The sequence below is a fragment of the Chiloscyllium punctatum genome, chromosome 32 (genome assembly GCF_047496795.1).
Source record: "Chiloscyllium punctatum isolate Juve2018m chromosome 32, sChiPun1.3, whole genome shotgun sequence".
In the NCBI taxonomy this organism is placed as follows: Eukaryota; Metazoa; Chordata; class Chondrichthyes; order Orectolobiformes; family Hemiscylliidae; genus Chiloscyllium; species Chiloscyllium punctatum.
The window spans coordinates 35,089,490-35,116,087 of NC_092770.1; the positions used below are offsets into that span (position 1 = coordinate 35,089,490).

The following is a 26,598-nucleotide window of genomic DNA, read 5'->3' on the forward strand; positions in this document are numbered from 1 at the left end:
ACCCAGGTCTCTGGTGCTGTGAGGCAGCAGTGCTAACCACTGAGCCACCATGCCGCCACGTCTGTTGCCTCCCAGGTGCCAGGGTTCATGATGTCTTGGATTGTGTCTTTGGGGTCCTGAAGGGAGAGGGTCACCAGCCCCAAGTCATGGTCCGCATAGGTACCAACAACATATGTAGAAAGACAGATAGGGATGTAAGGCAGGATTTCAGGGAACTAGGGTGGAAACTGAGAGCTAGAGCAAACAGAGTTGTTATCTCTGGTTTGTTACCTGTGCCACGTGATAGCAAGCTGAACATGTGGCTGCATGGATGGTGCAGGAGGGAGAGTTTCAGGTACATGGATAATTGCGACTCATTCTGGGGAATGTGGTACCTCTACAAACAGCACAGTCTTCACTTGAACCAGAGGGGTATTAATATCCTGTGTGGGAAATTTCCTGGTGCTATTCAGGTGGGTTTAAACTAGCTCAGCGGGGGGATGTGGGAACCTGTGGTGTATTTCCAGTGCATAGGAGGATGAGAGTAGGGAGAACAGGTTATGGAATGCGTGGTCACAGGAGGGTGCTGGCAGACAGCAAGCTTGCTTGATGTGTGTCTACTTCAACAACCAGAAGTATCCGGAATAAGGTAGGTGAGCTTGTGGCATGGATAGGTACCTAGGATTTCAATATTGTGGCCATTTTGGAGACATGGATAGAGCAGGGTCAGGAATGGATTTTGCAGGTTCCAGAGTTTAGATCATTCATTAAAATCAGGGCTGGTGGTAAAAGAGGGGGGGGGGTGGCTTTGTTAGTCAAGGACAGTATAACGGTGGCCGAAAGAACTTTTGACGATGGCTCGTCTACTGAGGTGGTGTGGCCTGAAGTTAGAAACAGGAGAGGAGAGGTCACCCTGCTGGGAGTTTTCTTTTTTATAAGCCAAGCAAAGTTCCAGGGATATGGAGGAGAGGATTGGCAAAACAGTCCTGGATAAGAATGAAAGGAACAGGGTGCTCAGTATGCGGGACTTTAACTTCCTCAACATTGACTGGAAATGCTATAACTCTCGTAAGTCTGATGGATCAGTTTTTCTCCAATATGTGCAGGAGAGTTTCCTGACACAGTATATCGAAGGGCCAACAAGAGGGGAGGCCACACTGGATCTGTTACTTCGTAATGAACCAGGCCAGTGTTTGATTTAGTGACAGGTGAGCACTTTGGTGAGAGTGACCATAATTCAGTTACGTTTATTGAGCAATGGAAAGGGATAGGTACATGCCACAGGGCAAGAGATGTAGGTGGGAGAAGGGCAATTATAATGCGATTAGGCAAGACGGAGGAGGCACAGAATGGAATACCAAAATGCAGGCGATGGGGACAATCGAAATGTGGAGATGGTTAAAGGAAGAGAGAGTGTGTATCCTTGACAAGTATGTCCCTGTCAGGCAGGGAGCGAGTGGTAAGGTAAGGGAACTGTGGTTTACTAAAGAAATTACACCTCTTGTTGTGATGTTGAGATGAGATGGTTCAGATGAGGTGATGGAGAGTTGCAGATTAGTGAGGAAGGATTTAAAGAGAGAGTCAAGAAGAGCAAGGAGGGGGCATGAGCAGTCTTTAGCAAGTAGAATAAAGGAGAACCCTAAAGCATTCTACAGCTATGTGAGGAATAAAAGGATAACTAGGGTAGGAATAGGGCCAGTCAAAGACAGAAGTGGGAAGTTGAGTGTGGACCCTGTTGAGATCAGAGAGGTGCTAAATGAATATTTCTCATCTGTTTTCACTCAGGAAAAGGAGAATATTGTGGAGGAGAAGACTGAGATACGGGCTATTAGACTGGAAAGAATTGTGGTTAGTAAGGAGGAGGTGTTATCAATTTTAGAATGTGTAAAGATAGATAAGTCCCCTGGGCTGGATGAGATTTAGCCAAGGATTCTCTGGGAAGCTAGGGAGGAGACGTTGGAGCCTTTGGTCTTGGTCTTGGAATCGTCATTGTCTACAGGTTTTGTACCAGAGGACTGGAGGATTGCAAATGTTTTGCCCTTGTTCAAGAAGAGCAGTAGAGATGACCCAGGTAATTATCGACCAGTGAGCCTTTTGCCTGTTGTAGGAAAAGTTTTGGAAAGGATTATAAGTGATAGGATTTATAATTATCTAGCAAGCAAAAATTTGATTTCCGATAGTCAACATGGTTTTGTCAAGGGCCGGTGGTGTCTCACAAACGTCATTGAGTTTTTTGAGAAGGTGACCAAGCATGTGGATGAGGGTAGGGCAATTGATGTGGTGTGTATGGACTTCCATATGGTAGGTTTTTGGACAAAATGTGAGGCGTGGGATTGAGGGTAATTTTGCAGTTTGGATTAGAAACTGACTTTCTATAAGAAGGCAGCGAGTGGTGGTTGATGCAAAATGTCCAGCCTGGAGTCCGATTACTAGTGGTGTGCCACAAAGATCTGTTTTGGGATCACTGCTGTTTGTTATTTTTATAAATGACTTAGACGCAGGCATAGGTGGATGGGTTAGTAAGTTTGCAGATGACACTAAAGTCAGTGCAGTGGTGGACAGTGTGGAAGAATGTTGCAGGTTGCAGTGGGACTTGTGTAACTACAGAATTGGGCTGAGAGGTGGCAAATAGAGTTCAATGCAGCTAAATGTGAGGCGATGCACTTTTGGAAGAATAACAGAAAACTGGGTCAAAGGAAAGATTCTTGGTAGTGGGGATGTGAAGAGGGATCTTGGTATCCATGTACATAGATTCCTGAAAGTTGCCACCCAAGTTGATAGTGCTGCTAAGAAGGTGGTATGGTGTGTTAGGTTTTATTGGTAGAGGGATTGAGTTTCAGAGCTGTGATGTTATGCTGCAACTGTGCAAAACGAAAGTGCGGCCTCATTTGGAATATTGTGTACAGTTCTAGTTGCCCCATTACAGGAAGGATGTGGAAGCATTAGAAAAGGAGATTTATCAGGATATTGCCGGGTCTGGAGGGAAGATCTTAAGAGAAAAGGCTAAGGGACTTGGGTCTTCGTTGGAGAGAAGGAGGCTAAGAAGGAATTAATAGAGACACACAAGATGGTCAGAGGATTAGATAGGGTGGACAGTGAGAGTCTTTTTCCTAGGATGATGACGTCAGTGTGTACGAGGGGGCATAACTGCAAATTGAGGAGTGATAGATTTAAGACAGATGTCAGAGGCAGGTTCTTTACTCAGAGAGTGGTAAGGGCGTGGAATGCCCTGCCTGCCAGTGTAGTTAACTCAGCCACATTAGGGGCATTTAAACACTTCTTGGATAAGCATATGAATGACAATTGAATAGTGTAGGAGAATGGGATTAGATTAGTTCATAGGTTGGCACAACATCAGGGGCCGAAGGGTTTGATCTGCACTGTATTGTTCTCTGTTCTATATTGTAATGAAAGGAAGGATGTAGATGCTTTAGAGAGGTTGCAGAGGAGATTTACCAGGACGCTGTTTGGATTGGAGGGCTCCTCTTGTGAAGAGAGGTTGAGTGAGCTAGGGCTTTTCACACTGGAGAGAAGAAATGAGAAGAAATAAGAGAAGTGACTTGATCGAGGTGTACAAGATAAGGAGAAGCACAGATCGAGTAGGTAGCCAGTAATGTTTCCCCAGGGCAGAAATGGCTGTCACGCGGGGTCGTAGTTTGAAGATGATTTGAGGAAGGTATGAGATGATGTCAGAGGTAAGTTCTTTACGCAGAGAGTGATGGGTGCATGGAATGCACTGCCAGCAGTGGTAGTAGAGTCAAAGACATTAGGGGCATTTAAATGACAGCTGAACAAGCGCATGGCCAGCAGTAAATTGAGAGATGTATAGGTTGACTGATCTTAGATTAGGATAAATATTTCACACAATATTGTGGGCCGAGGTGCCTGTACTGTACTGTATTGTTCTATGTTCTGTGATTTGGAAGTGCCACCAAATGTCATTCATAAGATAGACAAATCAGAGTTGCTCTCTCGATTCATGGATGGATTTTGAGACGTATATCAGTATGTCTTCCTGATGTGCCTATCCTAGTCTGTCACTTGTGACAAACCATGTTAACCCACAATAATATTCAGCTTACAGTTAAAAGAAATGAACTTTACACTATAGTATCTCAGAGGTTAATGTCAGTCATTGTTAGTGAATTTAAAATCTCTTGATTCCTATTTCTGCAAAGCTTGTGCATATTTTCATTATCCATCAACTGAAATGGGTATTGTTTTTTTCTAAAAAACATATTTGAGAACAGTACAGATTAATTATTTTTCAATGGTGAGACTCTTTCGAAAACAGAAGAGTAAGGAATGAAAGCACTTTTGATAGGATCGAAGTAGAGGTAATATTTTCATTTGTGGGAGAGTCCAAAACTAAGGGTACCAAACATAAAATGATCACCAATAAATCCAGTTAACCCAATTCAGGAAAGTCCTCTTTTGTTGGTTTGAGCAGTTTGAATTTGTAACTTGATAGCATTGGGAATGTTCAAGACAAGCCTTTAAGAGAGGGGAACGAGTTAAGTAGATGAGGAAGAAAGATAATGCAGCAGGATAAATGGAGGCTTGTGTGGAGGATAAACATAAGGATGAAGCAATTTGGACATGACTGGCCTGTGTCTATGCTGTCAAATCTGTGCAAATATATGTGAAATAGGAATCGGTTTCTGCACTTGCTGCTATTTTGTCCTTAGTATTTTGCAGGAAAGAATATATTCAATTTCTTTAAGTTGACCTGCCAGAGGAAGTGGTGGAGGCTGATACAATTACAATATTTAAAAGGCACCTGGATGGGTATATGAATAGGAAGAGTTTAGAGGGATATGGGCCAAGTGCTGGCATATGGGACGAGATTCTGGTCGGCATGGATGGGTTGGACCAAAGGGTCTATTTCCTGCTGTACTTCTCTATGTCTGTGACTCTAAATTAAGTTGTGAGCCCAAACTGCATTAATGAAGGAGCAATTCAGTCTGAAGTGCCAGAATTTGCATTCACATTCTCATTCTTGACCAATAATATCATATTTCTGAAGTGGGTGAATATCTTCATTCACGTTTTATAATGAGTACTGAAGGACAGTGTAGTTCATTGCAATGTACTGTTTTGCCTGTTAAATTCTCTACAATAAGAACCTTTGTCTTCTCAAAAATATATTGAAGAGATTGATATCCTGATTTTTCCCAGTTATAGAGTCGTAGAGACATACAGCACAGAAACAGACACTTTGGTCCAACTGTCCATGCTGACCAGATATCCCAACCTAATCTAGTCCCATTTGCCAGCACTTGGTCCATATACTTCTAAACCCTTCCTATTCATGTACCCATCCAAATGCCTTTTTAATATTGTAATTGTACCAGCCTCCATCACTTCGTCTGGAAGCTCTTTCCACACACTCACACCACCCTCTGCAGAAAATGTTACCCCTTAGGTCCCTTTCCTATCTTTCCCTTCTCACCATAAACCTATGCCCTCTAGTTCTGGACTCCCCCACCCCAGGGAAAAGACTTTGCCTATTTACCCTATCCATGCCCTCATGATTTTATAAATCTCTATAAGATCACCCCTCAGCCTCTGACGGTCCAGGGAAAATAGCCCCAGTCTTTTCAGCCTTGTCCGGTAGCTCAAATCCTCCAACCTTGGCAGCATCCTTATAAATCTTTTCTGAACCCTTTCGAGTTTCACAACACCCTTCCAATAGGAAGGAGACCAGAATTGCATGCAGTGTTCCAAAAGTGGCCTAACCAACATCCTGTAGAGCTGCAACATGATGTCCCAACTCTCATACTCAATGCTCTGCCATTGGAGTATGGAAGGTTTGCCGAACACCTCCTTCACTATCCTATCTACCTGCGACTCTACTTTCAAGGAGCTATGAACCTGCACTCCAAGGTCTCTTTGTTAGCAGCACTCCCCAGGACTTTATCATAGGTCCTGCTAAGATTTGCTTTCCCAAAATGCATCACCTCACATTTATCTAAATTAAACTCCATCTGCCTCTTCTCAGCCCATTGGCCCATCTGATCAAGATCCCGTTGTAATCTGAGATAACCTTCTTCGCTATCCACTACACCTCCAATCTGCAAACTTAATAACTATACCTCCTATGTTTATATCCAAATCATTTATATAAATGACGAAACGTAGTGCAGCCAACACCGATCCTTGTAGCACTCCACTGGTCACAGGTCTCCAGTCTGAAAAACAGCCCTTTACTACCACCCTCTTCTTCATTTGAGCCAGTTCTGTATCCAAATGGCTAGCTGTATTCCATGAGATCTAACCTTGCTAACCAGTCTCCCATGGGGAAACCTTGTCTTACTGAAGTCCATATAGGTTACATTTACCACTCTGCCCTGATCAATCCTCTTTGTTACATTTTCAAAAAACTCAATCAAGTTTTTAGATTAGATTACTTACAGTGTGGAAACAGGCCCTTCAGCCCAACATGTCCACACCGACCTGCCTAAGCGCAACCCACCCAGACCCATTCCCCTACATTTACCCCTTCGCCTAACACTATGGGCAATTTAGCATGGCCAATTCACCTAACCTGTATGTTTTTGGACTGTGGGAGGAAACCCACGCAGACACGGGGAGAATATGCAAACTCCACCCAGTCAGTCGCCTGAGGCGGGAATTGAGCCCGGGTCTCTGGCGCTGTGAGGCAGCAGTGCTAACCACTGTGCCACCATGCCACCCATAAGTTCGTGACACATGATTTCCCTTGGTAAATTATTATATGATATGTAAGAATGTATTTCAAATTTAGGAATGATGCAAGGTTGACTGACATAGCAGTGTTCTGAACAGCAGCCTCTCTATTCCCGTCTCCGTCCAGGTGAACTAAAGCCTCACCTGGTGCTTAGGTAAACACTATCCACATCCCTAGACATAACAGGAGACACTTACAAACATTGAAAGAAAAAAAATGTAGATACTAGAAATAAAAATCATCCCATACATTTGTTTGCAGTAAAGGAAAGCTTAGTGGTTAGTTAACCAGATTTCTAATGAGCCCTCCTTCCACCGGACAACACAGCAGTAAATGAGTTTAGACCTTAACATATAGGAACAGAATTAGGCCACTCAGCCAATCGAGTCAGCTCCACCATTCAATCATGACTGAAATATTTCTCAATCCCTTCCTCCAGCTTTCTCCCTTAACCCTTGATTCCTTCACCAATCAAGAAACTAGGCATCTCTGTCTTAAATACACTCAATGACTTGGCCTCCACAGCCTTCTGAAGGAATGAGTTCCACAGATTAACCACCCACTGGCTGAAGGAATTTCTCCTTGTCTCAGTTCTGAATTGTTTCCCTTCACTCTGATGCTGTGCCCTCAGGTCCTAGTCTCTCCTGGTAATGGAAAAGTCTTCTCCATATCCATTCTATCCAGGCCTCTCCTTACTCTGTCAGTTTCGATGCAACTCCCCCTTTCTTCATTCTAAACCCCACCGGGTACAGACCCAGAGTCCGCAACCACTCCTTATATGACAGGCCCATCACTTCTCAGGACATTCTTGTGAACCTCTTCTGGACCCCCACCAAAGCCAGCAAATCCTTCCTTAGATACAGAGCTCAAATTGCTCACAATATTCCAAATGATGTCTGACCACAGCCTTATACAGCCTCAGCAGTACATCTTTGCTCTTGTATTCCAGCATTCTTGAAATAAATGCAAACATTGTATTTGCCTCCTAACTGCCAAATGAACCTACATGTTAACCTTAAAAGAACCCTAAGCTAGGACTTCCAAGTTCCTTCGTGCTTCAGATTTCCCAAATCTTTCCCCATTTAAAAAGTGGTCTACACCTCTGTTCTTCCTACCAAAGTGCATAACCTCACACTTTTGCCACATAGTATTCCGTCTGCCACTGCTTTACCCAATTGCCTCACTAGTCCAACTCATTCTGAGCCTCCCCATCTCCTCAACATATCTTTGTGTTTACAAACTTAGAAACAATGCCCTCAGTTCCTTCATCCTGATCAGTAATGTATAACATGAACAGTTATGGTCCCAACATAGATTCCTGTGGAACTCCATTAGTCATCAGCTGCCATTCTGAAAAAGACATCTTTATCCCCACTGTCTGCTTTCTGCCAGTCAGTATCTTTCCCCGAATACTATAGGCTCTTAATTTATTTACAGCCTGCTGTGCAGCACTTTGTCAGAAGCCTTCTGGAAATCCAGAGTGATCACTTCCACTGGCTTTCCTTTGTCTAACTTGCTCGTTCCTTCATCTAAGAGTTCTAACAGATTTGTCAGGCATGACCTTCCCTTGATGAAGCAGCGCTCACTCAGCCCTATTTTACCAGGCCCTTCCAGATACTTGGCAATTTCATTCTTAATAATGGCCTCTCTAATCTTACCAATGACTGAGGTCAGGCTAACCAGTCTATGATCTTCTGTCCTCTGCATCTCTCCCTTCTTAAACAGGGGCGTTATATTCACCATGTTCCAGTCTGCTCGGACGCTCCCTGATTCCAATGATTTCTAAAAGATTAGCACCAATACCTTCATAGTTTCCTCAGTTATCTCCTTAAGAACTCTGGGATGTAGTCCATCTAGCCCAGGTGATTTATCCACCTTCAACTTCCCCAGTACCACCTTAGTGATAGCCACTGCACTCACCTCATGCCTTTTGACTTATTGAAGTTCTGGTATGCTACTGGTGTATTCCACCATGAAAACTGATGCAATGTACTTATTCAGTTCCTCAGCCATTTCTTTGTTCCCCGTTATTGCTTCTCAGTCTCATTTTCCAGCCGTCTTTCTTACCATTTTTATGTCAGAAACCCAACTCTGTGCCAGCCCCCTTCCCCATGGGTTTCTTTACCTTCTGCTCCCTAATCCAGTCTGCCTCATTACATATCACCAAATCCAGAACTGCCTGTCCCCTCATGGGCTCTACCACAAGCTACTCCAAAAAAATCATCATGTACACATTCCACAAATGTCGTCTTTTCGGATTCATACCGTCCTGATTTTCCCAACTACCTACATGTTGAAGTCCCTTATGATGATTCTACTAGTGCCTTTTTTTACGTGCCTTTTCTATCTCATGTTTTATTTTCGGCTCCAACATCCTGACTGCTGGAGACCGAAACGTAAGTCTCGTCAGGGTCTATTTTCCTTTGTGGTTCCTCAACTCTACCCATATAGATTCTGTGCCTTCTGACCCTATATCATTTCTTGCTATCAATTTAATTTCATTTCTTTCTTACGTTACACCACACCCTGTGCCCATTTGCCTATTACGTGATATGGAACGATCATACGCTGACACCAGCAGAGAATGTGTTCCCAGTAGAATTTTATTTTGCACCATAATAACTGCCTACACAACCCAAAGGTCATATCTCTGTGCAAATGACCCTTTTCTCTTCTCTTCCCATATGCTTTCAAAACAATGAAACTGCAAGAAGTACATAAAATAATATTTTGAAATGAGATATGCTGCCTAGTTGGTATATTTGAAAAATGTGTTGCTGGAAAAGCGCAGTGACGTTTTGGGCATGAGCCCTTCTTCAGGAATCAGATTCCTGAAGAAGGGCTTATGCCCGAAACGTCGATTCTCCTGCTCCTTGGATGCTGCCTGACCTGCTGCATTTTTCCAGCAACACATTTTCAGCTCTGATCTCCAGCATCTGCAGTCCTCACTTTCTCCTAGTTGGTATATTTCTTTGATAACTCAATATTTTGAAGCTGTCTCTTTTCATGGAATTGGTTATCAATAAAATAGTTCTCTATCTCATTGACAAGACCTTTTTATTCTGTAAGTTATTTTGGTTCAATTGACAAAATTCTTGGATGAATGCATGTTTTTAAGAATCCTTGTCTCTAAGAGTTAATTGAGAACCTGTTACATTTTGTATAATTCAATTCATAGAATTTTAATAAAATATCGAACAATAAGGAAATGTTTAATGTTTGAACTTTTTTCATGTCTTCCTTCTGTGACCATCTCCTTAGACTGTGGCGACATGTAACACATGCAATACACAACAAGGACCAAAATGAAGCTACAAATGAAAAGTTTGTCCTGGAAGAAACTCAACGTAAAGCTGCCAAACAGCGGAAAGCAAAGGGAGAGGAATGGGTTCCTCGCTTGTTTGAACAAGAACTAGTGACTGGAGAGTGGCAATACAAATACGCAGAGTAAGCCTTCAGAAAATTAATTTTGCTATTGCTGTCCTTATGTCATGGAATGTTGCTGAAAGAATAGTGTGCATTTCTGTTCAATACTGTTAAGTACAACGCTGCCAGATCAGGGTTCTCCCAAACCCTGCAAAGAAAGATATGCATGGGTTTCTTTACGTGGGTAACTGCCAGTATTTTTATCATCATGTCTGTAAAGTAAACATTGCATTTGGCATGGCTAATTTTCCTTAGTTTTCCTTCCTCGTTGATGAGCTATCGGCTTTGAGTTAGTGGAATCTAGTTGATAGATTCATATGGTTTAACGTTTCTGTGTTGACCCTTTGAAAGAGCCCATCATCACTTTGTAGTTCTGAATATGATCTCCTGGCTGGAATACAGGCAGATGTTCTTATACTGATGCATCAGCTCTGCATTTTTTGAAAAGCAGAGAGTTGTCACTATTCAGCACTTGGAGCACATTAATAGATCACATGCCTCATTGCTGTAGGTGAAGCTTTACTGAAATGACCTTTGCTTTTGACAGAAAATTGTTTTGTGCAGAGCAATATCAGAAATTCCTGAGAGATATGGTAACATGTCATTTAAATGCCAAAATTCTTTGAATGTCCTTTCATCCATTTTTGGCTTTCCATTATTGCCTTGGTTTCTCTGTTGTAAATATGGAGCATGTCATTTCAGTGTTACCACAGTGATTGCAAGGATTCTTTTTCATAAATTCATTTTTGGGATGAGTGTGTTATGGCAGGCCTGTTGTTTGTTGTTCATTCCTAGTTGCCCTGAAGAAGGTGGTAGTGAGCTTCCTTCTTGTCCCATTCAGTACATTTGTACAGGTACATACCAGGTATAGGTACAGTACATTTGTACAGGTATGCCCATAGTGTGTCCACAGTGCTATTGGGGAGGGACACTCAAGATTTCAGCTCAGCAACAGTGAAGTTTCTGTATTATATATTTTTTAAAGGCAGAAGGTTGTGATACTAAATACAATCATTACTAATTATGTGGTCTGAATATTTGTGAGTGTGCTGGGCTATCTGGGGAGTCAGAGTCAGGTCCATAGAACAGAGAACATTACAGTGTAGTGCAGGCCCTTTGGTCCTCGATGTTGTGCCAACCTCTGAAACCAATCTAACCCACACTATTCCATTCTTGTCCATATGCCTATCCAATGATCATTTAAATGCCTGTAAAGTTGGTGAGTCTACAACTGTTGGCCAGCAGTGCGTTCCACACTGCCACTACTTTCTGAGTAAAGCAACTACCTCTGACATCTGTCCTAAATCTATCACCCCTCAATTTAAAGCTATGCTTCCTTGTGCTAGCCATCACCATCTGAGGAAAAAGGCTCTCATTGTCCACCCGATCTAACCCTCTGATTATCAATCAATCACAATTAGGTCACCTCTCAACTCTTCTCTCTAACAAAAATAGCTTCAAGCCCCTCAACCTTTCCTCGTAATACCTTCGCTCCATACCAGGCAACATCCTAGTAAATCTCCTGTAAACCCTTTCCAAAGCTCCCACATCCTTGCTATAATGCTGTGACCAGACCTGCGTGCAATACTCCAAGTGTGGCTGCACCAGAGTTTTGTACAGCTGCAGCGTGACCTCGTGGTTCCGAAACTCAATCCCTCTACCAATAAAAGCTAACTCACTGTATGCCTTCTTAACAACCCTATCAACCTGGATGGCAACTTTGAGGGATCTGTGTGCATGGACACAGAGATCTCTCTGCTCATCTACACTACCAAGAATCTTACCATTAGTCCCGTACTCCGCACTCCTTCCAAAGCGAATCACCTTACACTTTTCTGGAGGTGCATGTCACAATCAGATCTGAGTCCCTTGCAGGTATTGGCTTGTGCTGTGAGATAGGTTCAAAGTAACTTAGCAGGGATAGTACCAAGCTGCACAGAATACTGAGATAAATAAATAGGTTTAAAACACAAAATCGTAAGATAATTGGTGGGGACAGAGTAACTGTGAAACTAATAATGTATAAATCAGGATTGCTGTGTATTTATATGAATAGATGGTGTATAAAAACAATGAGATTGTTAAGTTGCAGGTTCAGATTGATATTACAGTATGATGCTAGAGTGATGCCAGGTATGTACATCCCAACAGGGCAAGATAGAGGACGGGAAAAAATTGTGGCTGTGAAGAGCTGCACCTTTTTTGACGTATTTTAGGCATTGGAGGTGATTTCCTTGAATTCCAGGAGCAGCAAACACTGTTTTATAAGCTGTTACATTGTTTTGGAACTTTGGGGAAAAGAAGTCAAAACAACGGCACTTGTAACAGGGAGAAAGGCAGACAAAAGGCAGCAACCACATAGTCTGTGAAGGAGAGAGAGAAGAAACCTACACTGCTCACTGACACAGCAGTGAATCTGCACAGTTACGACCTATGCTGTTTGAGTTCATGTATCTCTGTACATCAGAGTGCATCTAGGAAAAATTAACAAATAGCTGAAGTTCCTTGGAGGAACCTGTGTGGGACAGCTCACAGCACAGGAACAGATAAGTGCATAGTTTTTAAATGGAACCTTGCTGTCAGTCTGCAGTAGTGGGTTCTTTCTTGATTATCTGTTTTTTTTTGAGATCTGTCTCTTGATTAAATTTTAAAAATATTAACCGTATGTACTAAGTTAGCCTGGAGCACATTTTTTAGAGCAAAAAGACTGTGCTATTTTCTGGGTCTGTAGATTGTGAAGGAGCAAAGATGGCCTTTAGGAGAGTGATGTGCTCTTCCTGTCGGATGTGGGAGTTTAGGGAGAGCTTCCATGTTACTGATGATTATGTCTGCAGCAAGTGTCTTTGGTTGCAAATCCTATCATATTGCATGAATTGGTTGAAGTGACACTTAGAGGCACTGAGGAATTTACAAGAGCTAGAGGATGTGATGGGCAGCAGTTCTAGGAAGGGAGAAAAACTGAAGATGCAGTCAGGTAGATGGGTTAACTCCAGGAAAGGTAGGAGGGGTAGGCAGGTAATGCAGGAGTCTTGAGTGGCTATCCACATTTCAAACACATATGCTGTTTTGTAGGGGGTGATGGACTCTCAGGGGAATGTAGCACGAACAGCCAAGTTTCTGATATCAAGACAGACTGTAATGGAAAGAGGGTATGTTGGGTTCCAAGTGATCGATTGTGATAGGGGACTGTCTAGTCAGAGACAGACAGTCATTTCTGTGGCCAGCAGCGAAAAGTCAGTATGGTGTGTTGCCTCCCTGGTGCCAGGATCAAGGATATCTCAGAAGGGGTGCGGAATGTTCTCAAAGGGGAGAGGGACCAGCAGGAGGTCATTGTACACATCGGAACCAATGATATAGGAAAGGAAAAGGATGAGATTCTGAAGGGAGCATATAGAAAGTTAAGCAGGAATTTTAAAATGAGGATCTCAAGGTGCTACAAGCTTGTGAGAATAGGAATAGGAGGATAGAGCAGATGAATGCGTGGCTGGGGAGCTAGTGCATGGCGGAAGGGTTCACATTTTTGGATTATTGGAATCTCTTCTGGGGTAGAAGTGACCTGTACAAGAAGGAGAGATTGCACCTGAATTGGAAGAGAACTAATACTGGCAGGGAGATTTGCTAGAACTGCTTAAGGGGACTTAAATGAGTAAGGTGGGCGGTGGGACCCAGGGAGATAGTGAGGAAAGAGATCAATCTGAGACTGGTGCAGTTGGGAAAGGGAGTGAGTCAAACAGCCAGGGCAGGCAGCAACAAAGCAGAGAACAAGGTAGGACTGATAAATTAAACTGCATTTACTTCAATGCAAGAGGTCTAATAGGGAAGGCAGATGAACTCAGGGCATGGTTAGGAACATGGGACTGGGATATCATAGCAATTGCAGAAATGTGGCTCAGGGATGGACAAGATTGGCAGCTTAATGTTCCAGGATACAAATACTACAAGAAGGATAAAAAAGGGGGCAAGAGAGGAGGGGTAGTGGCATTTTCAATAAGGGTTAGCATTACAGCTGCACTGAGGGAGGATATTCCTGGAAATACATCCAGGGAAGTTATTTGGGTGGAACTGAGAAATAAGAAAGGGGTGATCACCTTATTGGGATTGTATTACAGACCCTCAAATCATCAGGGCGAAATTGAGAAACAAATTTGTAAGAAATTTCAGTTGTCTGTAAGAATAATAGGGTGGTTGTGGTAGGGAATTTTAACTTTGCAGGCATGGACTGGGACTGACACAGTGTTAAGGGTTTGGATGGAGAGGAATTTAAGTGTGTACAAGAACATTTTCTGATTCAGTATGTGATGTCCCTACTAGAGAAGGTGCAAACCTTCACCTACTCTTGGGAAATAAGGCAGGGCAGGTGACTGAGGTGTCAGTGGGGGAGCACTTTGGGATCAGCGACCATAATTGTATTTGTTTTAAAATTTTGATGGAAAAGTATAAACCGGATCTCAAAGTTGACGTCTTAAATTGGAGAAAGGCCAATTTTGATGGTATAGGCAAGAAGTTTCAAAAGCTGATTGGGAGCAGATGTTCACAGGTAAAGGGACGGCTGAAAAATGGGAAGCCTTCAAAAATGAGATAACAAGAGTCTAGAGACAGTATATTTCTGTCAGGGTGAAAGGTAAGGCTGGTAGGTGTAGAGAATGCTGGATGACAAGAGAAATAGAGATTTTAGTAAAGAAAAAGAAGGAAGCATACCTCAGGTATGGACAGGATCGATCGAGTGCATCCTAGGAAGAGTATAAAAAGGCAGTACGAGTATACTTAAGAGAGAAATCGGGAGGGCACAAAGGGAACATGAGATAGCTTTGGCAAATAGGGTTAAGGAGAATCCAAATGGTTTCAAAATACATTAAGACTATAATGGTAACTTGGGAGAGAATATGGCCCCTCAAGGATCTGCAAGGCAGCCTATGTGCGGAGCTGCAGGAAATGCTAAATGAATATTTTGCATCAGTGTTTACTAGGAGAAAGTGAGGACTGCAGATGCTAGAGATCAGAGCTGAAAAATGTCTTGCTGGAAAAGCGCAGCAGGTCAGGCAGCATCCAAGGAGCAGGAGAATTGACGTTTCGGGCATAAGCCCTTCTTCAGGAATGAGGAAGGTGTGCCAAGCAGGCTAAGATAAAAAGTAGGGAGGAGGGACTTGGGGGAGGGGCGTTGGGAATGCGATAGGTGGAGGGAGGTTAAGGTGAGGGTGATAGGCCAGAGAGGGGCTGGGGGCGGAGAGGTCAGGAAGAAGATTGCAGGTCAAGAAGGTGGTGCTGAGTCCAAAGGTTGGAACTGATAGAAGGTGGGGGTGGGGGAAATGAGGAAGCTGGAGAAATCTGCATTCATCCCTTGTGGTTGGAGGGTTCCTAGGCAGAAGATGAGGCGCTCTTCCTCCAGGCATCATGTTGCCATGGTCTGGAGATGGAGGTGGCCAAGAACCTGCATGTCCTTGGCGGAGTGGGAGGGGGAGTTGATGTGTTCAGCCACGGGCGGTTGGGTTGGTTGGTGCGGGTATCCCAGAGGTGTTCTCTGAAACATTCCACAAGTAGGCGGCCTGTCTCCCCAATGTAGAGGAGGCCACATCGGGTGCAGCGGATGCAGTAAATGATGTGTGTGGAGGTGCAGGTGAATTTGTGACAGATATGGAAGGATCCCTTGGGGTCTTGGAGGGAAGTGAGGGGGGAGGTGTGGGCGCAAGTTTTGCACTTCTTGCGGTTGCAGGGGAAGGTTCCGGGAGTGGAGGTTGGTGGGGGGTGTGGACCTGACGAGGGAGTCGTGGAGGGAGTGGTCTTTCCGGAACGCTGACAGGGGAGGGGAGGGAAATATATCCTTGGTGGTGTGGTCTGTTTGGAGGTGGCAGAAATGACAAAGGATGATACGATGTATCTGGAGGTTGGTGGTGTGGTAGGTGAGGACCAGTGGGTTCTGTCCTGGTGGTGATTGGACGGGCGGGGTTCAAGGGCAGAGGAGTGGGAAGTGGAGGAGATGCGGTGGAGAGCATCATCAACCACGTCTGAGGGGAAATTGCGGTCTTTGAAGAAGGAAGCCATCTGGGTTATTCGGTATTGGAACTGGTCCTCCTGGGAGCAGATGCAGCAGAGGCGAAGGAATTGGGAATATGGGATGGCGTTTTTACCGGGGGCAGGGTGGGAGGAGGTGTAATCTCGGTAGCTGTGGGAGTCGGTCGGTTTATAGTAAATGTCTGTGTTGAGTCGGTCACCCGAGATAGATATGGAGAGGTCTCGGAAGGGGAGGGAGGAGTCTGAGATGGTCCAGGTAAATTTGAGGTCGGGGTGGAAGGTGTTAGTAAAGTGGATGAACTGCTTAACCTCCTCGTGGGAGCACGAAGTAGCGGTCATTGATACAGTCATTGATGTAGCGGAGGAAAAGGTGGGGGATGATGCCAGTGTAGCTGCGGATACTAGGAGAAAGTGAGGACTGCAGATGCTGGAGATGAGAGCTGAAAAATGTCTTGCTGGAAAAGCGCAGCAGGTCAGGCAGCATCCAAGTAGCAGGAGAATCGACGTTTTGGGCCTGAGCCCTTCTTCAGGAATGAGGAAGGTGTACCAAGCAGGCTAAGATAAAAGGAAGGGAGGAGGGACTTGGGGGAGGGGCGTTGGGGATGCGATAGGTGGAAGGAGGTTAAGGTGAGGGTGATAGGCCGGAGAGGGGGTGGGGGCAGAGAGGTCGAGAAGAAGATTGCAGGTCAAGAAGGCGGTGCTGAGTCTCAGGGCTGGGACTGAGATTTTTCAGTTCATCAGTGTTTGCTGTGGAGAAGGACATGGAAGATATAGAATGTAAGGAAATACATGGTCACATCTTGTAACATGTCCATATTACAGAGGAGGAAGTGCTTGATGTCTTGAAATGCATAAAAGTGGATTTCTATGACCTGAACAGGTGTACCTTAGAACTCTGTGGGAAGCTAGGGAAGTGATTGCTGGTCCCCTTGCTGAGATATTTGTATCATCGATAGTCGCAGGTGAGGTGCCGGATGACTGGAGGTTGGCTAACATAGTGTCACTATTTAAGAAAAGTGGTAATGAAAACCAGAAAACCTATAGACCAGTGAGCCTGACATCGGTGGTGGGCAAGTTGTTGGAGGGAATCCTGAGGGACAGGATTTACATGTATTCAGAAAGGCAAGGACTGATTAGTGAAAGTATAGCTTTGTGTGTGGGAAATCATGTCTCACAAACTTGATTGAGTTTTTTGAAGAAGTTACAAAGAGGATTGATGAGGGCAGAGCAGTGGATGTGATCTGTGTAGACTTCAGTAGGGCATGAGACAAGATTCCTCATGGTAGACTGATTAGCAAGGTTAGATCTCATGGATTACAGGGTGAACTGGCCATTTGGATACAGAACTGGCTCGAAGGAAGAAGACAGAGGGTGGTAGTGGAGGGTTGCTTTCAGACTGGAGGCCTGTGACCAGTGGTGTGCCACAAGGATCGGTGCTGGGTCCATTGCTTTTTGTCAGTTACATAAATGATCTGGATGTGAACGTATAAGGTATAGTTAGTAAGTTTGCAGATGACACCAAAACTGGAGGTGTAGTGGACAGCGAAGAAAGTTACCTCAGAGTACAACGGGATCTTGATCAAATGGGTCAATGGGCTGAGGAGTGGCAGATGGAGATTAATTTAGGTAAATGCTAGGTAAATGAACAAGCAAATCAGAGCAATGCTTATACACTTGATGATAAAGTCCTAGGGAGTGTTCTTGAACAGAGAGTCCTTGGAGTTCAGCTTCATTGTTCCTTGAAAGTAGAGTCACAGGTAGTTAGGATAGTGAAGAAGGCATTTGGTATGCTTTATTGGTCAGAGCATTGAGTATAGGAGTTGGGAGTCCATGTTGCCGCTGTATAGGACATTGATTAGGCCACTTTTGGAATATTGTGTGCAGTTCTAGTCTCCTCCTTCTCGGAGGGATGTTGTGAAACTTGAAAGGGTTCAGAAAAGATTGACAAGGATGTTGTCAGGGTTGGAGGATTTGAGCTATAGGGAGAGGCTGAACAGGCTGGGGCTGTTTTCCCTGGAGCGTCGGAGGCTGAGGGGTGACCTTATAGAGGTTTATAAAATCATGAGGGGCATGGATAGGATAAATAGACAAAGTCTTTTCCCTGGGGTGGGGCAGAACAGACTGACAGGGCATAGATTTACGGTGAGAAGGGATAGGGATAAAAGGGACCTGAGGGGCAACATTTTCATGCAGAGGATGGTGCGTGTATGGAATGAGCTGCCAGAGTAAGTGGTGGAGGCTGATATGATTACAGCTCACTGAGCTGTAGGTTTCATATCCAGACGTTTCATTACCTGGCTCAGTAACATCATCAGTGGTGACCTCCAAGTGAAGCGAAGCTGTTGTCTCCTGCTTTCTATTTATATCTTTCTCCTGGATGGGGTTCCTGGGGTTTGTGTCTCCATCCAGGAGAAAGATATAAATAGAAAGCAGGAGACAACAGCTTCGCTTCACTTGGAGGTCACCACTGATGATGTTACTGAGCCAGGTAATGAAACCTGCAGCTCAGTGAGCAAACCTACACCCTAAACCTCAACCTGAGCTACAAACCTTGCAACAATTACAGCATTTAAAAGGTATTTGGATGGGTATATGAATAGGAAGAGTTTAGAGGGATTTGGGCCAAGCGCTGGCACATGGGACCAGATTAGGTTAAGTGATCTGGTCAGCATGGACGAGTTGGACCGAAGGGTCTGTTTCTATGCTGTGCATCTCTATGAGTGGGGACAGTATCAAACAACGTGTCCCATTAGCCATTCACAGTGGGCAGCAGGTCACTTGTGCTCCAACAGCCCATATTTGCAAGCCACAGAACAGTATTTCCACCAGTCAATGTCATTCTGTTATTGGACATCATTTGTTAAAGAATCTGTACTGTGATAAGAGTTACAGAAGAAACCAGTTTCAGATCATTGGGCTTGTAGAACAATGCAGTTGCCCATTCTAAGTGTCACACATGTAAAATATATAAATACATGTTTAATGTAGGCAAATGGAATTGGTACATTCATTGCATCTTTTAAAAGTCAGGGGTTGTGGTGAAGCCAATCTTTGCTACATCCTACAGCAGTAACCTGACCAATCGGGATCTACCTACCCCACCTGAGAATTCAGCCTGACCACAATTAACTGTTCTTGCTTCATCTCCATGTCCAGTGATGGTCGAACCAGTCAGCACCCTCTTCCCCGGCTGCATAAAATCATCTTTCTTTTTGCATCCCAGTTTCTTGTGTGCTAGTTCAGATCAGTCCAGGATGAAAAGCTTCAACTTCTTGTCCGTTTTTAGCAATGTTGAAGGAGAAAAGAGGAAGGAGTATCGTATTGATTAAGGTTGGCATTGAACTGCTGGAAGAAAAGAATGCTCCAGAGGTGGTAAGGACAGAATTGATGTCACTAGATTAGGAACATTAAAGGTGCGATTACATTCCTCAGTGCAGTCTAATATCACTCTTCTTTGGAATGTATCGAAGTTATATTCGACATTTGGTCCTGCACCGCTGGAATGTTACCCCCATTTCTGGGTGTCACATTTCAGGAATGATATTAGGGTATTGGAGAGGATGCAGAAGAAAATTACATGAATGTTTCCATGGATGAGGCATTTCAGTTCTGAGCATAGTAAAAGGGAGTAGACGATTCAGTCCACAGCCTGCACCAGCATTTAATATGATCATAGATAATCGAACACTTTTCTGCCTACCCACTCTATCTCCATAATTCTGTACGCCACTGGAAATCAAATCTATCAATCTTAGAGACAAAGCCCTCACAGCCATCTGTGATAGAGAATTCCAAAAATTCACAGCCCTCCAAGTAAATAATTACCCCTCAGCTCAAACCTGAGTGACATCCCTATCACTTCTAATTTGTGCCCCTGGCTGTAGGTTCCCCAACAAGGGGAAACATTTCCAGCATCTCCGCAGTCTATCCCTTTAAGTAATCTTTAGATTTAAATGTGATAACCTCTCATTCTGCAAAAGTTTAAACTATTGGAGTAAGCCATAGGCTATACGTCTCTGGCACAGAGTCTGTCCCTGTTGCTCAGAGGGAAGGGGGGAGAGGAACAGAGCATTAGTCATTGGGGACTCCATAGTTAGGGGGACAGACAGGAGGTTCTGTGGTAACGGGAGAGACTCACGATTGGTGTGTTGCCTCTCAGGTGCCAGGGTTCGTGATGTCTCGGATTGTGTTTTTGGGATTCTTGAGGTGGAGGGGGTGCAGCCCCAAGTCATGGTCCACATAGGCACTAACGATATGGGTGAAAAAGGGAATAGGGATTTAAGGCAGAAATTCAGTGAGCTAGGGTGGAAGTTTGGAGCTAGAACAAGCAGAGTTGTTATCTCTGGTTTGTTACCCATGCCACGTGCTAGTGAAGTGAGGAATAGGGAGAGAGAGGAGTTGAGCATGTGGCTACAGGGATGTTGGAGGGTTTCGGATGCTGGTATAATTGGGACTAACTCTGGGACTGGTGGGAACTCTACAAACAGGATGGTCGACATCTGAACCAGAAAGGTACCAATATCCTGGGGTTGGGGTTGGGGTTGTGGGGGGAGGAATTTGCTCATGCTCTTCAGGAGGGTTTAAACTAATTCAGCAAGGGGATGGGAACCTAAATTGTAGCTTCAGTGTCCAGGAGTTTGAGAGCAATGAGGTCACCAAAGAGGTTTCAAGGTCACAAGAGTGCACCGGCAAGCAAGAAGGTGGTTTGAAGTGTGTTTACTTCAATGCCAGGAGCATCCAGAATAAGGTGGGTGAACTTGCAGCACGTGTTTGTACCTGGGACTTTGATATTGTGGCCATTTCGGGGACATGGATAGAGCAGGGACAGGAATGGTTGTTGCAAGTTCCAGGATTTAGATGTTTCAGTAAGAACGGATAAGATGGTAAAAGAGGGCGAGGTGTGGCATTGTTAGTTGAGGACAGTATTACGGTGGCAGAAAGGACGTTTGAGGACTCCTCCACTGAGGTAGTATGGGCTGAATTAGAAACAGCAAAGGAGAGGTCACCCTGTTGGGAGTTTTCTATAGGCCTATAAATAGTTCCAGCGATGTAGAGAAAAGGATTGCAAAGATGATTCTAGATAGGAACACGAGAAACATGGTAGTTGCTATGGGGCACTTTAACTTACCAAATATTGACTGGAAATACTATAGTTTGATTACTTGAGATGGGTCAGTTTTTGTCCAATGTGTACAGTATGTAGTCAGGCCAACAAGGGGCGAGGCCACATTGGATTTCATACTGGGTAATGAACCTGGTCAGGTGTTAGATTTGGAGGGAGGTGAGTACTTTGGTGATAGTGATCACAATTCATGTATGTTTATTTTAGCGATGGAAAGCGATAGGTAGATAGAACATAGAACAATACAGCATAGAACAGGCCCTTCGGCCCACGATGTTGTGCCGAACATTTGTCCTAGCTTAAGCACCCATCCATGTACCTGTCCAATTGCCGCTTAAAGGTCACCAATGATTCTGACTCTGCCACTCCCACAGGCAGTGCATTCCATGCCCCCACCACTCTCTGGGTAAAGAACCTACCCCTGACATCCCCCCATACCTTCCACCCTTCACCTTCAATTTATGTCCCCTTGTAACACTCTCTTGTACCCGGGGAAAAAGTCTCTGACTGTCTACTCTATCTATTTCTCTGATCATCTTCTAAATCTCTATCAAGTCACCCCTCATCCTTTGCCGTTCCAATGAGAAAAGGCCTAGCACTCTCAACCTATTCTCCATTCCAGGCAACATCCTGGTAAATCTTCTCTGCACCCTCTCCAAAGCTTCCACATCTTTCCTAAAGTGAGGCGACCAGAACTGCACACAGTAATCCAAATGTGGCTTAACCAAGATCCTGTACAGCTGCGATATCACTTCACGACTCTTGAATTCAATCCCTCTGGTAATGAACGCTAATACACCATAGGCCTTCTTACAAGCACTATCTACCTGAGTGGCAACTTTCAAAGATCTATGAACATAGACCCCAAGATCCCTCTGCTCCTCCACCTTACTAAGAACCCTACCGTTAACCCTGTATTCCGCATTCTTATTTGTCCTTCCAAAATGGACGACCTCACACTTGACAGGGTTGAACTCCATCTGCCACTCCTCAGCCCAGCTCTGCATCATATCTAAGTCCCTTTGCAGCCGCCAACAGCCCTCCTCACTATCCACAACTCCACCAATCTTTGTATCATCTGCAAATTTACTGACCCACCCTTCGACTCCCTCTTCCAAGTCATTAATAAAAATGACAAACAGCAGAGGACCCAGAACTGATCCCTGCGGAACTCCACTTGTAACTGGGCTCCAGGCTGAATATTTACCATCTACCATCACTCTGTGACTTCGACCGGTTAACCAGTTTTCTATCCAACTGGCCAAATTTCCCTCTATCCCATGCCTCCTGATTTTCTGCATGAGCCTACCATGGGGAACCTTATCAAATGCCTTACTAAAATCCACATACACTACATCCACTGCTCTACCCTCATCCACATGCTTGGTCACCTCCTCAAAGAATTCAATAAGACTTGTAAGGCAAGACCTACCCCTCACAAATCCGTGCTGGCTGTCCCTGATCAAGCAGTGTCTTTCCAGATACTCATAAATCCTATCCCTCAGTACCCTTTCCATTACTTTGCCTATCACCGATGTAAGACTAACTGGCCTGTAATTCCCGGGGTTATCCCTCTTCCCTTTTTTGAACAGGGGCACAACATTCGCCACTTTCCAGTCCCCTGGTGCCACCCCCGTTGACAGTGAAGACGAAAAGATTATTGCCAACGGTTCTGCAATTTCCTCTCTTGCTTCCCACATAATCCTAGGATATATCCCGTCAGACCCGGGGGACTTGTCTATCCTCAAGTTTTTCAAAATGCCCAACACATCTTCCTTCCTAACAAGTATCTCTTCTAGCTTACCAGTCCGTTTCACACTTTCCTCTTCAACAATATGGTCCCTCTCATTTGTAAATACTGAAGAAAAGTACTCATTCAAGACCTCTCCTATCTCTTCTGACTCAATACACAGTCTCCCACTACTGTCCTTGATCGGACCTACCCTCGTTCTCGTCATTCTCATGTTTCTCACGTATGCATAAAAGGCCTTGGGGTTATCCTTGATCCTATCCGCCAAAGATTTTTCATGCCTTCTCTTAGCTCTCCTGATCCCTTTCTTCAGCTCCCTTCTGGCTATCCTGTATCCCTGCAAAGCTCTGTCTGAACCTTGTTTCCTCAACCTTATGTAAGCCTCCTTCTTCCTCTTTACAAGACATTCAGCCTCTGTCATCAACCAAGGTTCCCTCACACGACCATCTCTTTCCTGCCTGGCAGGTACATACATATCAAGGACATGTCGTATCTGTTCCTTGAAAAAGTTCCACATTTCACGGCATCCTTCCCTGACAGCCTATGCTCCCAACTTATGCTCCTCAGATCCTGTCTTACAGTATCGTATTTACCCTTCCCCCAATTGTATATACCACAGGGCAAGAATTAAAGATGGAGGAAAGGCAATTATGATGCGACTAGGCAAGGTTTAGGATGCACAGAATGGGAAGGAAACTGCAGGGGATGGGCACAATTGAAATGTGGAGCTTATTCGAGGAACAGCTATTGCGTGTCCTTGATAAGTATGTACCTGTCAGGTAGGGAGGAAGTGGTTGAACAAGGGAGCGTGGTTTACTAATGAAGTTGAATCTCTTGGTCAGGGCGAAGAAGGAGCGTATGTTAGGATGAGACATGAAGGCTCAGTTTGTTACAAGTTAGCCAGGATAGACCTAAAGGGAGAGTGAAGAGGAAGGGACATGAGAAGTCATTGGCAGATAGAATCAAGGAAAACCTTAAAGCTTTCCTTAGGTATATCAGGAATAAAAGAATGACTCGAGAAAGATTAGGGCCAATCAAGGTTAGTAGTGGGAAGTTGTGCATGGAGTCTGAGGTGATAGGAGAGGCACTAAATAAATATTTTTTGTCCATATTCTCACTGGAAAAAGACAGCATTGTCAAGGAGAATATTGAGATGCAGGATATGGGAGTAGATGGGATTGAAGTTCACAAGAAGGAGGTGTTAGCAATTCTGGAAAGTGTGAAAATAGATAAGCACCCTGGGCCGGATGGGATTTATCCTAGGATTCTCAGGGAAGCCAGGAAGGAGATTGCAGAGCCTTTGACTTTGATCTTATGTCGTCATTGTCTACAGGAATAATGCTAGCAGACTGGAAGATAGCAAATACTGTCCCCTTGTTCAAGAAGGGGAGTAGATACAACCCTGGTAATTATAGAGAAGTGAGTCTTATTTCGGTTGTGGGTAAAATGTTTGAAAAGTTTATAAGGGATAGGATTTATATTCATCTAGCAAAGAATAAGTTGATTAGTGATCTTCAATACAGTTTTCTAAATGGTAGGTCGTGCCCCACAAACCTTATTGAGATCTTTAAGAAAGTGACCAAATTGGTGGATGAGGGTAAAGCAAGTTGATGTGGTGTATGTGGATTTCAGTAAGGCGTTTAGATAAGGTTCCCCACAGTAGGCTACGCACAAAACATGGAGGCATGGGATTGAGGGTGATTTAGCGGTTTGGACCAGAAGTTGGCTGGCTGAAAGAAGACAGAGGGTGGTGGTTGATGGGAAGTGTTCATTTTGGAGCTTGGTTACGAGTAATGCACGTCAAGGATCTGTTTTGGGACATCTACTGTGTGTCAGTTTTATAAATGACATGGTTGAGGGCATGGAAGTATAGGTTAGTAAATTTGCAGATGATGCTAAGGTCGGTGGAGTTGTGGATAGTCCAAAGGATGTTGCAGGTTGCCAAGGGTCTCAGATAAGCTGCAGAGCTGGCAAATGGAGTTTAATGCAAAAAAGTGTGAGGTAATTCAGTTTGGAAAGAGCAACAGGAATACAGAGTACTGGGCTAATGGTATGATTCTTGGCAGTCATAGAGATGTACAGCATGGAAACAGACCCTTCAGTCCAACCCATCCAGATATCCCAACCCAATCTTGTCCCACCTGCGAGTACCTGGCCCATATCCCTCCAAACCCTTCCTATTCATATACACATCCAAATGCCTTTTAAATGTTGCAATTGTACCAGCCTTCACCACTTCCCCTGGCAGCTCATTCCATACATGTACCACCCTCTGTGTGAAATAATTGCCCCTTAGGTCTCTTTTATATCTTTCCCCTCTCACCCTATGCCCTCTAGTTCTGGACTCCCCGACCCCAGGCAAAATAATTTGTCTATTTATCCTATCTATGCCCCTCGTAATTTTGTAAACCTCTATAAGGTCACCCCTCAGCCTCCGACGCTCCAGGGAAAACAGCCCATGTCTGTTCAGCCTCTCCCAGTAGCTCGAATCCTCCAATCCTGGCAACATCCTTGTAAATCTTTTCTGAACCCTTTCACGTTTTACAATATCTTTCCGATAGGAAGGAGACCAGAATTGCATCCAATATTCCAATAGTGGCCTAACCAGTGTCCTGTACAGCCGCAAAATGACCTCCCAACTCCTGTACTCAATAGTGTGACCAATAAAGGAAAGCATACCAAATGCCGCCTTCACTATCCTATTTACCTGCAACTCCACTTTCAAGGAACTATGAACCTGCACTCCAAGGTCTCTTTATTCAGCAAAATTCCCTCGGACCTTACCATTTAGTGTATAATTCCTGCTAAGATTTGTTTTCCCAAAATGCAGCGCCTCGCATTTATCTGAATTAAATTCCATCTGCCAATTCTCAGCCCATTGGCCCATCTGGTCTAGATCCTGTTGTAATCTGAGGCAACCTTCACTGTCCACTACACCTCCAATTTTGGTGTCATCTGCAAACTTATTAACTGTACCTCTTATGCTTGCATCCAAATCATTTATATAAATGACAAAAAGTAGAGGACCCGATCCTTGTGGCACTCCACTGGTCACACAGATCTTGGTGTCCATGTATATAGATCCATGAAAGTTGCCTCCCAGGTTGATGGGGTTGTTAAGAAAGCATATGGTGTGCTAGCTTTTATTGGTAGAAGGATTGAGTTTCGGAGCCATGAGGTCATGTTGCAGCTGTACAAAACTCTGGTGTGGCCACACTTGAAGTATTGCGTACAGTTCTGGTCACTGCATTTTAGGAAAGATGTGGAAGCTTTGGAAGGGTGCAGAGAAGATTTACGAGGATGTTGCCTGGTGTGGAGGGAAGGTCTTATGAGGAAAGGCTGAGGAATTTGAGGCTGTTTTTGTTCGCGAGAAGAAGGTTGAGAGGTGACTTAATAGAGACAGATAATCAGAGGGTTGAAAAGGGTGGACAGTGAGAACCTTTTTCCTTGGATGGTGATGGCTAGCATAGTTTTAATTTGAGGGGTGATAGATATAGAACAGATGTCAGAGGTCGTTTCTTTACTCAGAGAGTAGTAGGGGCATGGAATGCCCTGCCAGCAGAAGTAGTAGACACGCCAACTTGAAGGGCATTTAAATGGTCA

The 26,598-nt window shown here is 44.3% G+C and overlaps 1 protein-coding gene across 9 annotated transcripts in view; it reads left to right on the plus strand.

Annotated features, from left to right (window-relative positions):
• Positions 1-26,598, plus strand: part of osbpl8 (oxysterol binding protein-like 8) — a 372,304-nt gene that overhangs the window by 309,015 nt on the left and 36,691 nt on the right. For all 9 annotated transcript variants that reach the window (XM_072552065.1, XM_072552064.1, XM_072552067.1 and 6 more), the window contains one exon: positions 9,950-10,135. In XM_072552065.1, the coding sequence (XP_072408166.1) occupies positions 9,950-10,135 (186 nt within the window). The remainder of the gene's footprint in view (positions 1-9,949; positions 10,136-26,598) is intronic.